The sequence below is a fragment of the Sabethes cyaneus genome, chromosome 3 (assembly GCF_943734655.1).
Source record: "Sabethes cyaneus chromosome 3, idSabCyanKW18_F2, whole genome shotgun sequence".
NCBI lineage: Eukaryota > Metazoa > Arthropoda > Insecta > Diptera > Culicidae > Sabethes > Sabethes cyaneus.
In genome coordinates, this window is record NC_071355.1 from 131,310,261 (window position 1) to 131,326,895 (window position 16,635).

At 37.0% G+C, this 16,635-nt stretch overlaps 1 protein-coding gene across 1 annotated transcript in view; it reads right to left on the reverse strand.

The window, feature by feature from the left end:
- The window catches only part of LOC128741230 (conserved oligomeric Golgi complex subunit 7), a 177,011-nt gene that overhangs the window by 60,884 nt on the left and 99,492 nt on the right, over positions 1–16,635 (reverse strand). Inside the window, exon 3 of the mRNA XM_053836877.1 lies at positions 5,781–7,635. Within this exon, the coding sequence (XP_053692852.1) occupies positions 5,781–7,635 (1,855 nt within the window). The remainder of the gene's footprint in view (positions 1–5,780; positions 7,636–16,635) is intronic.

Here is a 16,635-nt window from a genome sequence, read left to right on the forward strand (position 1 = left end):
CCTTCCCAGAGGAGCACCACAAAATGGAAGCACTTCCAGCGTATCACACAGTCGAATAAAAAACCTTCCTTTTCGTAGCCGCCTTGTAATTAACTGAGAATACTCACATGTTGGGAGCGCGGTTTGCGCCATGTCGTGACCAGCCAAACTAATTTGTGCTTTCGCAAGCCACTCACCGAACTGATCATCTGTACAGGGATGTGCGATATTTTATCGATACCGGAGGTATCGATATTTTGATTCGATATATCGAGTATCTGGCATCGATATTTTGCCTGGCGATATTATCGGATATCGATACCTTTTCATCCGATATTATAGGTATCGAAAGCTGAAAAAATGCCAGCTCTTCACGCATAACTTTTTGCCAGCCTGGTGTCACCAATCTCACATATGATTTGACAATACCCCCATACTGATGGGCCCCAAACAACAATGGCCGCTCCATATATTTTCTATGAAATGATTTCCCGCCCAGTGTTTTGGCGTTTTAGATTGCGGTCATAGAAAAATGGCGACGTGCCTGGGGGTCGCTTTTTGCCAAATCATCGAACTCACGTTTTTCAGTTCTCAACACTGCGTTTCACTCAACTGCCAGCAGTCTGATTTGGGCCCGCTGTCAAATTTTGAGCCCAGGACATGCTGTCGCTGACGTTCACTACAGCTTGTTATAGAGATGTCGTTGGGGTGGTTCTCAAGCATTCCAAACAGGCATGTCTAAAAGCTGAACCATACTGCATGCCGCATTTAAAAAATTCTACAAAGTTTATTTGAGTCGATACGCTGCTGTCGTGCCTGATGAAATGAACTGCACGTTCAAAAAAGCATCCGCAACCCGTTTCGGTGTTGTCTTTCAGACGTCGATTTTTAACACTTCGGTAACACTCAGGATTGCGTGTGCTAGCTTCGTAAAAGATCCTCGGATATAGGGCACAGGAGGGTATTTTCAGCCCATTAAGCGATGGCGTCTATTTTTTCGGTCTATGGCCTAGTTATAGTGCAAGAACAGGTGGTTTTGACGTTCTTTGAATAAAATATAGTGGATTACTTACAGTCTTGAGAAAATAGTTAAAACATATTGAAATTGTATGTCGGCAAAGTATTTTTATTGGCGAAAGAAAAGGTAAATATGGTGAATTTAGAAACCTGCTGAAAATACCCTCCAGTACCCTATGCTGGATGTGTGTCTCTTTGCTAGCGTTAGGTTTTCGTATTCCCTTATCTATTTCATTCACTCACACGGCCAACTGAAATGAATATGAAGCGCCTCCAGGTGTGTTTTTGCAAACTTGAGAATACTCTTCTACGGTGGATGCTGATATCAACGGACTGTTGGGTTAATTGTTTCTTGAAGCCACCACCGAACATCGTATCGCTGCAAGCGCTGATTGATTTGCAAGAACCATTCATACTGTGAACTGTGAAGCGAGCTACGTATGATAGCTAGCTTTAAACCGATCCTGCTCCTGATCAATTATTTATTCTCTCCATAAAAATGCGTATCTCATAAATCCAGCCATACCTTGTCACTCAAAATATTTCAAAAAATCGAAAAACTTTTTTCTTAACATCAGTTTATTAGATGTTTCCGGAAATGTGTTAACCGGGTGCATTGAAAACTGATGCTAGAAGTATTACAAATTCAACATCACCGATAAATTGCTAGCCACAATTCGTGTTTGTTTGAAAAAGAGATGAACTTTGTTGCGTCGTTTTAGGAAATGGTAACGACCGTATCGGCTAAGTTCGGTGTTTTGCCAATGCCTGATTCTAATTTTGAATTTTATTTCTTGAGATGTAGATTATCTTAATATTTTCCCCCCTAGAATAACACAATGTGAATAAATAATGTGAGAAGGTTAACTTATGCGAATCTAAATTACATCTAACACTTTTCTGATTATAGGAGTTAATGTAAGCATTTATGCTGCTTCTGTTGAAATATAACAAACTATGCAGCAAATCCCCGGGTTTTTCAACAAAGTCTTGCCAGGATATTTTGTTGCATTTTAGACCAATCTATTGAACAAAAAATTGTTTGAAACTGTTTAGTTTTAGTCCTGCTGCTTCCAGTTAAAAAGCGCCCGCCTGACCGATAAATCTGGGGTGACATTGCGCATCTCGTTTCGAGTGATTTTGGTTCGAGACGCCCATTTGTTTAACATGGTCGAAACGAACCAAAATCACTCGAAACGAGATGCGCAATGTCACCCCTGATGTGAACACTGTCGAGTGGAACGTATACGGTATCATGGAGGTGCGGAGATGCCGGTAACATAAACGAGGCAGGTGGCCGCATCGCAAGCCCGTGCCGGATCGTATCTGAAAACTTTCTGAATATTTCGGATTCCGATATCGGTGAATATCGAAGTATCGATATTTTGGTTGCGATATACTCATTACTCAGTATCGGATCGGTCCGATATATTGCGATACCAAATATCGATACTTTGGCTTTCGATTCCCATCCCTAAAAACGTTTTACTATACGTTGCATAACAGTCATACAAACGCATCTTCCACGCCCATATTCAGCACTGTGCTGTTTAAATTCTCCAAAACCAACTGTATAAGCATTGAACAGAGGTGTTTAGATATACTTTAAAAGCAGCTATACAGCATGTGCTGAATAAAAGCTGTCGGTGAAACGTTTAATAAGCAAAAATTGTTCCTTGGGTCATTCCGTTCAATCTAATTAACCCTTAAGGGGAAACCGAAAATGGCTGGATAAATGGCTACCGTTCGATGCATGTATTGTTTTGTGCCTTAAAAATGCATATGTATTGGCAGAGCACGTAAACAGTGCTCCTAGTGCAGTTAGAATTTCCTAAATTTTGCATTCCATTTATCGACCCGGTATATATCAACAAACGCTCAGCAAAACGTAATTACTAATGGAAAATAAATTCAACGGATCATAGATCATTAGGTGTTCAAAAAACGTATAATCTGGAATTGGTTAATAGATATTTGGTTGCGCACATATTTCGTTGCACTAGCGCTTTCCGAAAAAAACAGCACCACGGTCTCAAAGTTTCGCCACATCAATGAGCTTTTGAAGAGCTTTCTGCTTTTGCAGCATCGATAAGCTTAGAGAATGTAAACAAACAACAGCTGATCAGCAATCAAAAACTCGCCTTCGATGCAAACGGATTAATTAGCCATCCTATTGAATGCATAGGATCAATAGGATTGCTGCTGCAAATCTTAGATGAATCGGAATGTCTTGATAAAGAAAATACACCACATATCGGGATGTTCGTGGTCGGTGCGGTTGGCTGCGGATAAACTGTGTTTATGTTTGCAAGCTCTGCCATTTGACATATATTACCAATACTAATGCAACATTCAAATAAACGTTTAGGTTTTTAACGAACACATGAGATGTACAGTACAGTGTGAGTCGCTCTAACACAATAACGTTAGCCACTTTCGGTGTCTCCTTAAATGCGCAATGTTGCTTTAAAACAACATGGGTCATTCCACGTCAAGTGACCGAGAAAAAGTACAAACTTGAAATCGACCTCATCGGATTTGAACCAAATTTTTTCAGATTGTTCGTTTCAGGTCAGCAAGAAAAAATCCTAAGTTCGGTGCTGATTGGACGTTCCCTCGATTAATGGGAGTACCTCCATGTTTAATGAAAAGACACGCCAAATCCTCTTATTTTCTTTTGCTTATATCTTTGGAAATACATAGTAGGTTTAGATAGACTATTTTATCATGTTTCAAAAGGAAATTGTCCAAGGAAACCGAAAAAAATATTAATTTTTAGCGGCAGTGCTGCCAAATATTTTAAATTCGATTTGAAAACTAATTTTTCATTTTTCTCTCAATGAGTACAATTTGATTTCAAAAATTTCAATTCCATCGTATTCCTCATTTTTTTAACATAAGAATCGCTCAAAACCACGAGGTGTTTTTTGCCGATCCAGAGTTACAGCGATTTGAAGCAATCAACCCCCAATTTTTCAAAAATAATCAAGAGTAAACTGTGCGGTATCGTGGAAGCATGTATACAGTATATAATAAGTTTTTTCCGTTTCTCTCAGTATTACCCACACTAATTAAATCAATATTAGTATGGTAGCAGCATAAAACAAAGAAGGTAAAATCTAGAGGCTATCAGCGAGCTGAAAAACATTTTACAATGCAACGGGCAAATAGCTAGAATATTTTACGCCATTTTAAACTTCTATTCCCATAACTAGCGTTAGCAATTATACGAAAAAATAAAAAGTTGGCCACACTATTAAGAAAAAACTTTATTATCTGCGGAATATCCAGCTTTTTACGAGCCATAATGGCGGACATGTTTGTAATATTTTAACAGTATTTTTGACATTTCCCTAATACATCGCACGTTTTCTTTCCGCGCGTTCACGGTAAAACTAAAGGAATGTACGGAAAGAAAACGTGCGATGTATTAGAGAAATGTCAAAAATATTTGAACGAACACGTTCGCCATTATGGCTCGTAAAAAGCTGGATATGCTTTCACAATAACACGAAGTGTTTTTACATTGCTAAGAGAGCCACTGCTTCAAGAAAATGTAATTTTACTATTGATTATTTACAGTCAACCAAAAAAGTATTCGGACAGCAGCGCATAAATTTTACTTTTAGTTATTTTGCGCAGTATTTTTGCAAAGAATGGAACCACATATTTTTTAAAACAATGTTTAACTAAAGCATATTTAGATGCACAAAAAAAATTCGGGGGAAAGCTTTCCGTTTTGAAGATAGAGTACATATAGTTTGAATTGGCTAAAAATGCAGCCAAAAAAGTATTCGGACAGTTAACTATTAGTTGAAATATATGTCCTTTCTCGCTCAACTACAAGGTAGTAGTAGGACCATTTACATTCTTGATGACCTGTTTTAATCTGTTTGGGATAAAATTAACAATTTTTCATTGGGGCGAACCAACCAGCGGTTGAAAGCCCCATCAAATAGTAAATAAATAAATAAATACATAACAATTTTTCAAATACACCTCTGTGAATTGCTGACCATTTTTTTACAAGAGCTCGGTTGAAGTCATTTTGATAAGAAATCGAATGATTTCTCATTATAGAAATGAAATTATCTAAAAAGATGTTCAAAAGGGTCAAAAATCTAGACTGAATACTGATGTTTCGATAGCGCTAGGACAATTGTATGGTGCCTACCGCTTACAATTATCGACAGTATGTTTAGATTCAACATCTTGGTACAATATATATGTACCACACAATTACAATTTTGCTTTAATTTCGCCTAAAATTGTTCAGATAATTGAGTTTACACTTAGTTCTATCCAAAAATATGTATCATTGCTACTTCGGAGCTTTCCATGCGCCCCAGCAAGCTATGTAAACTTCCGATTGGCACCAAACTTAGGATTTTTCCTCGCTGACCTAAAATGAACAATCTGACAAAATTTAGTTCAAATCCGAGAAGGTCGATTACGTGGCACTCGGACACTTGACGTAGAATGACCCACATAGTGAAAAACATCCCCAGTAATTTCTACCGCCTTTAGATAAGTAAGTTTTTTTTTAAATGATTTTTTTCAGCGTGCGCATTTAAGGGTTAATCTGGATTACGGAAAACTGTAAAACTAGGACTGATTTACATAAACATGCAACTACAATTGTTTATCACTGTTTTAAATAATTTTGCTGGATACTGCAAATTCAAACCATCGTATTTAAGAAAATAGCACAATTTGCCTCTTTGTTTGGCTCACTTTATCCCTTTATTGCAGCCCACTTTCCCTCATAAAAATGTCCTACTCACCAATATCTACCGCCAATTGCTTAGCACCAGAAGGGGACAAACTTGTGATTCCATCTATTTTAATAACATACAATCTAGTTGTTTCTTCGACTATTAAGTTCAGGAGAACATCGGCACAAGCTTCTCCTTTGCCATACGCATTTTTGCAGTAGCACAATATAGATTTTAATGATTCCGACGGTATTAAGAGTAGTGGTTCCAGATGCTGCGGTAACGTAAGCAAATACTGTCCTACTTGTGTTATATACTCTTGAGGCACAAAACTGCAATCCGGTAAATCGGCGTTTACATAGTTGCTGTTTACACTGTAGTTTATCTTCAGCAGTTGCTTTTCTATAGACAAGAGTATCGTTTTCATTATGTGTCCATGGATGACATTACCAACGTGTCGTAAAGATAGATATAATTCCGAGTTTTTTTCATCTAAACATAAATCAGCTGAAACCAGCTGATGTGGTTCTCCTTCATTAAAAATAGCAGCATTACACGGACTCCCGTTATCAACATTGAAGTCGCTATTGACGTCCTTGCGGGAATATTGATTTTCGAATTGGATAACGATCCGCAAAACCTCACCAAGTGACTGCATTAAATTTATGTTATATTGAAGTGAATTCCAATCAGTCATATCAGTTTGTTTGAGCACGAGCATATTTTGTACTTCTACATACACGTGAATATATTCTGCAATTGTTTTTTTCAGAACTGTATAAATTTTATCCATAGCATTTTTCTGTGTAATAATCACGCAACGCTCATAGGCATCATCAATCAGCTTCAAAATACATGTATTATAATTGTTTAAGCGTCGAACAATTTCCGCAGGATCAGTATATTCTACATATATATCTTTAATTAGATTACCAGCGTTAGCAGCCTCCATTTCAGGATATTGTTCAACAAATAAATCGAAATATGAAAATATCGCATTATTTAGACAATACAGTTTATTTTTGTTTATAGATTGATCTGTAAATTTTTTCATTACGTCTAGATTAAACTGAATGTCAATTTTGGCGATGTGAGTCAAAAGATCGAATTTATTTTCTGCTTTCTTCAGAAGATTATTTACGAAATATTCTCTAGTACTTCGCAGTTCCACCAGTGTTTCACACAGTGTATCCATTATTTCGTGAACATTGCTAAAAACAAGTTTACATAGCTTTTGTTGATTTTGGATAAATTCAGTCAACATTTTATAAAAAAATAAGGGAACATCCGTTTCGCAATAAGTTTCACAACATTTTATCCATTTGAGAATTAAAATGTTTTTGTGCATTGTACGGTAACTCTGCTTCAGTTGAGGAAAACGATCAATTATTCTGAAAACGTTTGCTAAATCTGCACATTGCTTGACATTTCCGATTTCGAAATAGTAGGCAACTGAAGGAGTTGCAAGAGCTTCAATTTTATTCTTAAAGTACTCCAGTTGTGCCTCTCGTTCAGCGTGGCCTGGCATGTTTTCAAGGGCAAAATAAGACTTTTTTAATAAACAAAATTTTTCTTTAGATCCATTTAAGTCACTTTGATCCAAAATTTCATCCAGTTCTACGACTATTTTGCTCCAGCCATCAGATTCATGCATAGCGTATTTTGCTAACTGTAGTTTTTTAAAGATTGTTTCCATATTTTCCAGACTTGTCATATATTCTTCGGTATCGTGATGAACTCGGCTGATTTCTGTTTGAAGCTCACAACTTTTTTCAGCCAATCTTCTAGTTTCATAGAGCATCCTATTAACTTCTTTAATTGCCTGCGGCATTATTGCAACTAGCTGTAAACTAGACTTTTGTAGTGTAGAATTTATCTGTTCTACGTAAATTTGCAGTCTTGATACTAAGGCTGCAATTGCTACCTGAAATATATTTTTGTGATTAATGAAATTATATATATTGGGGATGGATGGATATATATATATATATATATATATATATATATATATATATATATATATATATATATATATATATATATATATATATATATATATATATATATATATATATATATATATATATATATATATATATATATATATATATATATATATATATATATATATATATATATATATATATATATATATATATATATATATATGTATATGGGTCATTCGGATCTCAGCGCGTGTGTCAATGTGAAGCGAGCGGTTATGCTCAATCGATGTTCTAACCCACGGGCAGCTTCATAACGAGGCCGCCTTTGATGCTAGATGCTATTAAGTGTAACGTGTCGTTGAAGCACGCGTGTTCGTCCTCTCGTTTACATTAACGTGCGCGCTTCGATATAAAAATTCATAACTTCTAGAGTTTTCATTTCTCCATTTCCAAATTTTGCATGCTTTTTCGAGAAAGATGAACAAATATTTTAAAGTAAAAAAATCGAGAAAAAAAAGTTCCAACTTTGAAAAAATTGCAATTGTTTATAAAAATGCACTATTTAACTATTGAAAAAAAATCGAAAGGAGGTATGGTATACCAATTTTGAAAGCTTGTGGAATAGTGAACACATCTGGTAGAAAGTCATTTTTTGATATTACAAACAATGTTTACAATCAGTATTTAAAAAATAGTGATTTTTCCAGATTACAATACTTTAAAAAATCATATCTTGCGAATTCCAACAGTGACATCGAAATACAAAAATACGTGTCGATTTTTTTTGAACAAAGAACGTAAAAAAAATATTCCGAAGAGAAAAAAAATTTTGACTGTAAATTTCCCGTGGAATGACCCATATATATACTAGCTGACCCGACAAACTTCGTATTGCCACAAATTAAACTGTGTTGCACATAAATCGTGAATCTCGGATGAGATTGTCACAAGATGTCAAAATGTCACAGTCTTGAGTTTTGCAAGTTTCTGGGTGTTTTAATATACAAATTTTCCTCACAGTAATGTAGAAAACAACTCCCCCAATTGCTTAGCCTAATAAAATAAAGTGGATAGCATTTAAATATTCGCCATCATTACAAACCATTTCGCCGAATACCATTTTGCGGAATACCAATTATCGGTTGACCATAACGCGGAATATAGAGTTTCGCAGAATACCATTTCGCGAAAAACCTTACGTGGGATGTACCATTTCACGGAAAATCTTTTCGCAGAAAGTACCATTTCACAGGGGTGACCCAACTGAAGGAAAGTAATAGAGGTCAGTAGATCTAGGAAAATAAATAAACCTTAACCTAGATAGAGGTGATCTCAAACTTATGTTTCATTTGTATGGGAACCCACTCTTAAAAGGAAGAGGGGCCATTATTCCCCTCCTAAAGGGGGAAGGGATCTCAATTCACAATAGAAAAATAAATTGCCTACAAAAACACCCACATGCCAAATTTGGTTCCATTTACTTGATTAGTTCTGGAGTTGAGGTAATTTGTATTTAATTTGTATAGGAGCCCCCCCCCCCCTCCTCCTAAAGTGAGGAGGGGTCTCAATTTACCATAGAAAAAATTCTTGTCTCCAAAAACTCCCACATGTAAAATTTTGTTCCATTTGCTTGATTAGTTCTCTAATTATGCAGAAATTTGTGTTTCAAAATATGGCAAAATATACAGCTACTTTACTGATAACCTTCTTATAGTGCTGACAATGCTAATTTACAGGTAATTACCGACAGGAAGAATTTGAATACAATTTTGGATGCCAAGTTACAACACCTATTCAGTCAAAAAACTAATATACAACAACATGCAGTATAAAATGCTAGATACGCTGATTTGCTGCTTATGTTAATGCTTATTAGTTACCTGGAATGGGTAGTTTAATATACAAATTTGCAATGTTTCTTCACAGTAAAGTAGAAAACAACTCCCCTGTCCCTCATTGCATAGCCAGAAAGCGGATAGTAATATTCGCCATGATTGTACATTTCGCCGAATATCATTTTGCGAAAAACCTTAAGCTGAATGTACCGTTTCACGGAAAACTTTTTTGTGGAAAGTACTATTTCGCGATCCTCTCCTTACTCGCTGTCGCTCGTTCCAGGAAACCCAGGTAGACCTAGGAAAACAAATAAACCTAGACAGTAGTGATTTCTGCGGGGAGTTGCCTCCCCCCAGTGGGCAGCGCTTCCGACGGCGGGTCGCCGGCAACACTCGCGGCCGTCTCGTCCTGAATGATCTAGTGTTACTATAGATAGTTTTTGTGGTCTTGTTATTGACTAATGTTATATGGAAGAGTCTAAAATTTCTCGAGTTCGATTAGCGTTTGAGTTTCGCAAAAATTTCTGTTTTATTTGTATGAGAGTCCACATCTCCCTACCACAGGGGTGAGAGGTCTCTAACTATCATAAAATAAATTCAAGACTCCAAAATCTCCCACATGCCAAATTTGGTTCCATTTGCTTGATTAGTACTCAAATTATAAGGAAATTTGAATTTCATTTGTATGGGAGCCCCCCCTCCTAAACAGGGGAGGGGTCTTAATTCATCATAGAAAAAATTTCTGCCCCCTAAAAGCCCCACATACCAAATTTGGTTCCATTTGCTTGATTGGTACTCAAATTATAAGGAAAGTTGTATTTAATTTGTATGGGAGCCCACCTCTTAAAAGGGGAAGGGGTCGTAATTCACCATAGAAAAAATTTCTGCCATCTAAAATTCCCACATACCAAATTTTCTTCCATTTGCTTGATTAGTTCTCGAGATAAGAGGAAATTTGCATTTCATTTGTATGAAATCCCACCCTCTTAAAGGGGAGATGGGTCATAACTCGCTTTCTAAAGAGGAGAGGGGTCTCAATTCACCATAGAAAAAAATCTTGCCTCCAAAACCACTTACATGTCAAATATGGTTTCATTTGCTTAATTAGTTCTCGAGTTATGAGGAAAGTTGTTTTTCATTTGTATAGGAGCCCCCCCTCCTACAGTGGGACGGGGTCCTAATTCACCATAGAAAATATTCTTGCCTACAAAAACACCTACACGCTTAATTTTTTTTTTTATTTATTCATTTATAAATGTCTATGAGCCTTTGGCTCGTTAAGACTGACTATAGTGCTATGCAATAAAAACGCTTAATGCAATACACGCTTAATTTGGTTCCATTTGCTTGATTAGTTCTAGAGTTATGAGAAAATTTGTATTTCGTTTGTAAGGGAGTCCCCCTCCTAAAAAGGTAAGGGGTCCTAATTCATCATAGAAAAAAAGGTTGCCTCCAAAAACACCCACATGCCAAATAGTGTTCCGTCTGCTTGATTAGTTCTCGAGTTATGAGTTTGTATAGGAGCCAGTGGCGGCTCGTCCGCATGTTCAACCTGTTCATAGGGCAGGCAAACACAATTCAGCCCGGCAAAATTTCGTTTGTACCGTCGCATATGCAATGCAATACGAATTTAGTTTAGTTACGAAGCTGATGAGCAAACCGTTCGAGCGACCAAAGGCGCTATAACCTAGGTATTTATCAAGGGCAAGTAAGTAAATGTACGTGCCCCATCCCCGAGGGTCCGGAGTATTATTTAAACTTTTCTAGCTAAATACTCCCAATGAAATTAAAAATTAAAATTTAAAATAATCAGAATCGGTTGGTACGCGACGTCCCCGACTCTTCTTCCCCTGTTGATTAAGAAATGCATCTATGTGTGAATAATTTATTCTCACAAGATTCATTTCGTATAATCGTCTTTGCGGCAATACTTCACAGTTGGGCTGGCCGTTTTGACTTTTGTCAATACAGACAAGAAAATAATTTGAAATATTTCTATAATTAGAAATAATTAAAACTATTTCCAGGAATCCTTTATTGTGGCTGTGATGGTGGAAGATAAGATAAGATAAGAAGCTGATGAGCAAACCGTTCAAAACGACATTTGAACGTTGCTTTAGAGATCTCAATGCACAAGCATACCAACACATTATTCCTGGTATTGATTCTTGATACTGAATTAGTACTAGGAACAATGTGTTGGTACGAAGGCGATAAAAAAAGAATGTGCCACAGCTTTTACTCGAAAGCGCGGGCGCTTTATTGTCTTGTTCATCTTCAGCATTGAACAACTTACTACCACATATCCCTATGGCCTGCGCTTTGATTCCATATTTTATTTAGTTAGGAAGCTAATAAGCAAAACGTTCAACACGATGCTTGAACGTTGGTTTAGAGATTAGCACCAGGAACAATGTGCTGGTACGAAGAGGATTTGAAAATAGAGCGCGGTTCGCAAAATTTTCTCATTAACTCGTTCATCTTTAGCATTGAACAACTTACGCATATTGCTTGTTGCTTGTGGTGCGTGTAATGTGGGCTTGTGCGCGCATCGCAGTAAGGTGGTAATTTTGGAATTTGGTTCAATAGGTCAATTGAACGAAACGTTTTCGGTTCGTAATTAAAATTCAGAGACGAGTTTGCTGGTAAAGTAAACCGTCGTATTCCGATGCTATTTAAATATATATGGATATTCACGTAGCGCTTGCTATGGGTCGAATACGGAGTATTGCGTATTTATACTGCCGCTACTCGCATAACAGTTCTATCTCCAAAGAAACCGGAACTGCAATGCGAATTGCGGCAGTATATACACGAAATACACCGTTTACGCAACAAATCAAGCGCTACGGTGAAAACCTCTAATGTATGTTTTATGATTAAAATATAGAAATGCGATAATAAAAAAGCTGCGTATTAATTTGTATTTTTCGCTGGTTGAACAGGTAAGCTAAACCCCCACGAGTCGCCACTGATAGGCGCCCCCCCCTCCTAAAGTGGGGAGGGATCCCAATTCATCACAGAAAAAAATTTTGTCTCCAAAAACACCCACATGCCAAATTTGGTTCCATTTGCTTGATTAGTTCTAGAGTTATGAGGAAATTTGTATGGAAGCCCCCCCTTTTAAAGAGGAGAGGAGTTATAATTCCCCTTATAAAGAGGGGAGGGATCTCAATTTACCATAGAATAAATTATTGTCACCGAAAACACCCACATGCCAAATTTTGTTCTATTTGCTTGATTAGTTGTCGAGTTATGCTGAAATTTGTGTTTCATTTGTATGCGAGCCCTCCCTCTTAGTGGGGGAGGGGTTTCTAACCATCAGTAAAACCTTTCCTGGCCCCAAAAAACCTCTACATGCATATTTTCATGCCGATTGGTTCAGTAGTTTTCGATTCTATAAGGAACATACGGACAGACAGACAGACAGAAATCCTTCTTTATAGGTATAGACTAGCTGACCCGACAAACTTCGTATTGCCACAAATTAAACTATGTTGTATATAAATTGTGAATCTCGGATGACCTTTGTCACAATCTCGAGTTTTGCAAGTTTCTGAGGAGTTCATGGGTGTTTTAACATACAAATTTTCCTCACAGTAAAGTAGAAAACAACTCCCCCCAACGCTCAGCCTGATAAAATAAAGCGGATAGCATTTAAATATTCGCCATCATTACGAACCATTTCGCCGAATACCATTTTGCGGAACAATTCTCGGTTGACCATAACGCGGAATATAGAGTTTCACAGAATACCATTTCGCGAAAAACCTTACGCGGGATGTACCATTTCACGGAAAATCTTTTCGTAGAAAGTACCATTTCGCAGGGGTGACCCAACTGAAGAAAAGTAATAGAGGTCAGTAGATCTAGGAAAATAAATAAACCTAGATAGAGGTGATCTCTACGACGGGCTGCCCCCCGCAGTGGCCGGCGCTTCCGACGGCAGGTCGCCGGCAACACTCGCGGCCTATGGCCGACTCGCGCTGAATTATCTAATGTTACTATGGATAGTTTTTGGTGGTCTTGTTATTGATTAATGTTTTATGAGTCTAAAATTTCTGTTTTATTTGTATGAGAGTCCTTATTCCCCTACCACAGGGGTGAGGGGTCTCAAACCATCATTAAAAAAATTTGCCTACAAAAACACCCACATGCTAAATTTGGTTCCATTTGCTTGATTAGTTCTGGAGTTATGGAGAAATTTGCATTTCATTTGTATGGAAGCTCTAACCATCATAAGAACCTTCCCTGGCCCCAAAAACCCCTATATGCAAATTTTCACGCCGATCGGTTCAGTAGTCTTCGATTAACATACGGACAGACAGACAGACAGAAATCCTTTTTTATAGGTATAGACTAGCTGACCCAACAAACTTCGTATTGCCACAAATTAACCTGTGTTGTACATAAATCATGAATCTCGGATGATCTTTGTCACAATCTCGAGTTTTGCAAGTTTCTGTGGAGTTCAACCTTAGATGATTCATTTTGGCAGATATGTAACTATGAAAGCATCCCAGGTAACCAATAAACATCACCAATGCTATTCAAATATAGGCCAATAAGCATTTAAGTCGCCTTAAATGCTATTTTGGCAAAGTATACAGCTACTTTACTGATAACCTTCTTATAGTGCTGACAATGCTAATTTACAGCTAATTACCGACACGAAGAATTTGAATACAATTTTGGATGCCAATTTACAACAACACAATACAATAATATACACAATACAATAACGTGCAGTAAAAAATGCCAGATACGGTGATTTGCTGCTTACGTTAAGACTTATTAGTTACCTGGAATGGGTAGTTTAATATACAAATTTGCAATTTTTTCTCACAGTAAAGTAGAAAACAAATCCCCTGTCCCCTCATTGCATAGCCAGAAAGCGGATAGTAATATTCGCCATGATTGTACAACATTACGACGAATATCATTTTGCGAAAAACCTTAAGCGGAATGTACCATTTCACGGAAAACTTTTTTGTGGAAAGTACCATTTCGCGATCCTCTCCTTACTCGCTGTCGCTCGTTCCAGGAAACCCAGGTAGACCTAGGAAAATAAATAAACCTAGACAGTAGTGATTTCTGCGGGGAGTTGCCTCCCCACAGTGGGCGGCGCTTCCGACGGCGGGTCGCCGGCAACACTCGCAGCCGTCTCGTCCTGAATGATTTAGTGTTACTACATATAGATAGTTTTTGTGGTCTTGTTATTGACTAATATTTTATGTAAGAGTCTCGAATTTCTCGAGTTCGATTAGTTTTTGAGTTTCGCAAAAATTTCTGTTTTATTTGTATGAGTCCATATCCCCCAACCACAGGGGTGAGAGGTCTCTAACTATCATAAAATAAATTCAAGACTCAAAAATCTCCTACATGCTAAATTTGGTTCCGTTGCTTGATTAGCACTCAAATTATAAGGAAATTTGTACTTCATTTGTATGGGATCCCCCACTCTTAAAAGGGGAAGGGGTCGTAATTCACCATAGAAAAAATTTCTGCCATCTAAAACTCACACATGCCAAATTTGGTTCCATTTGCTGGTTTAGTTCTCGAGTTATGAGGAAATTTGTTTTTCATTTGCATAGGAGCCCCCCCTCATAAAGTGGGGAGGGGTCCTAATTCACCATAGAAAATATTCTTGCCTACAAAAACACCCACATGCTAAATTTGGTTCCATTTGATTGTTTAGTTCTAGAGTTATGAGAAAATTTGTATTTCGTTTGTATGGAAGCCCCCTCTCCTAAAAAGGTATGAAGTCCTAATTCATCATGGAAAAAATGGTTGCCTCCAAAAACACCCACATGCCAAATAAGGTTCCATTTGCTTGATTAGTTCTCGAATTATGAGGAAATTTGTATTTCATTTGTGTAGAAGCCCCCCCTTTTAAAGTGGGGAGGGTTCCTAATTCACCATAGAAGATATTTTTGCCTCCAAAAACCTCCACATGCCAAATTTGGTTCTATTTGCTTGATTAGTTCTCGAGTAATGAGGAAATTTGTATTTTATTTGTACAGGAACCCCCCCCCCCTCCTAAAGTGAAGAGAGGTCCTAATTCATCATAGAAAAAATTCTTGCCCTCGAAAACCTTCACATGCCAAATTTGGTTCCATTTGCTTAATTAGTTCTCGAGTTATGAGTAAATTTGTATGGAAGCCCCCCCTCTTAAATGGGAGAGGAGTTATAATTCCCCTTACTTATTTATTTATTTATTTATTTATTTATTTATTTATTTATTTATTTATTTACTGGTCTTCGACTATGTCGCACAGAAAGTTCTTAATAAAGACTTATTCTAAGTTTAAAGGTACTTCTAGTTACATTAAAATCATAACAGTCAGACACAATATTAAATTCACGAGAACACGCGTCAATTGGATTACTTCGGGCGAAGAGAGTACGATGTAACGGCAATCTAAAGAAATCCGCTCGTCGGGTATGCCTAGGTGGTACGTTGAACCGAAGTTTGGAAGTTTGCCAAGTTTTGTTCTATTTGCTTGATTAGTTTTCGAGTTATGAGGAAATTTGTATTTCATTTGTACCCGACCCGACAAACTTCGTATTGCCACAAATTAAACTGTGTTGTACAGAAATCGTGAATTTCGGGTGACCTTTCTCACAATCTTAAGTTTTGCAAGTTTCTGGGGAGTTCATGAGTGTTTTAATATACAAATTTTCCTCACAGTAAGGTAAAAAACCTGATTTAATCCACCTAGTGGTGAAAGGAACCTTTGTTATACGGTCTTACTTGCTATTTGAGATAGAAATCGACACGTGTGGTTTACATGAAATTTTTGGAAATTGAATAAGTTTACAAAATTTGAACCAAATAGCAGCACTCATAAATTTTGATAGTTCCTCTTCTCATGAAATTGTTGAGTAAGTTGTTACTAATGCGGGCAAGTGCAAGTAAAAGTAAGTTGTAAGATGAAATATTATTCTTTAACATATACATTGCGTAGTAGAGGTCTAGTTTATACGTTTTTGAACTATGCATAATTTCCTGTAATGCCATTCTATTTGATTCACAACAATCAAATTTTCTTGAATAAATTTCATCAATTTTTATTAACCTTCGGTTACTCACGCTGTTGTATTTCGTACAACATGCGTAGGTTTTTGAATGCCATATTGTTA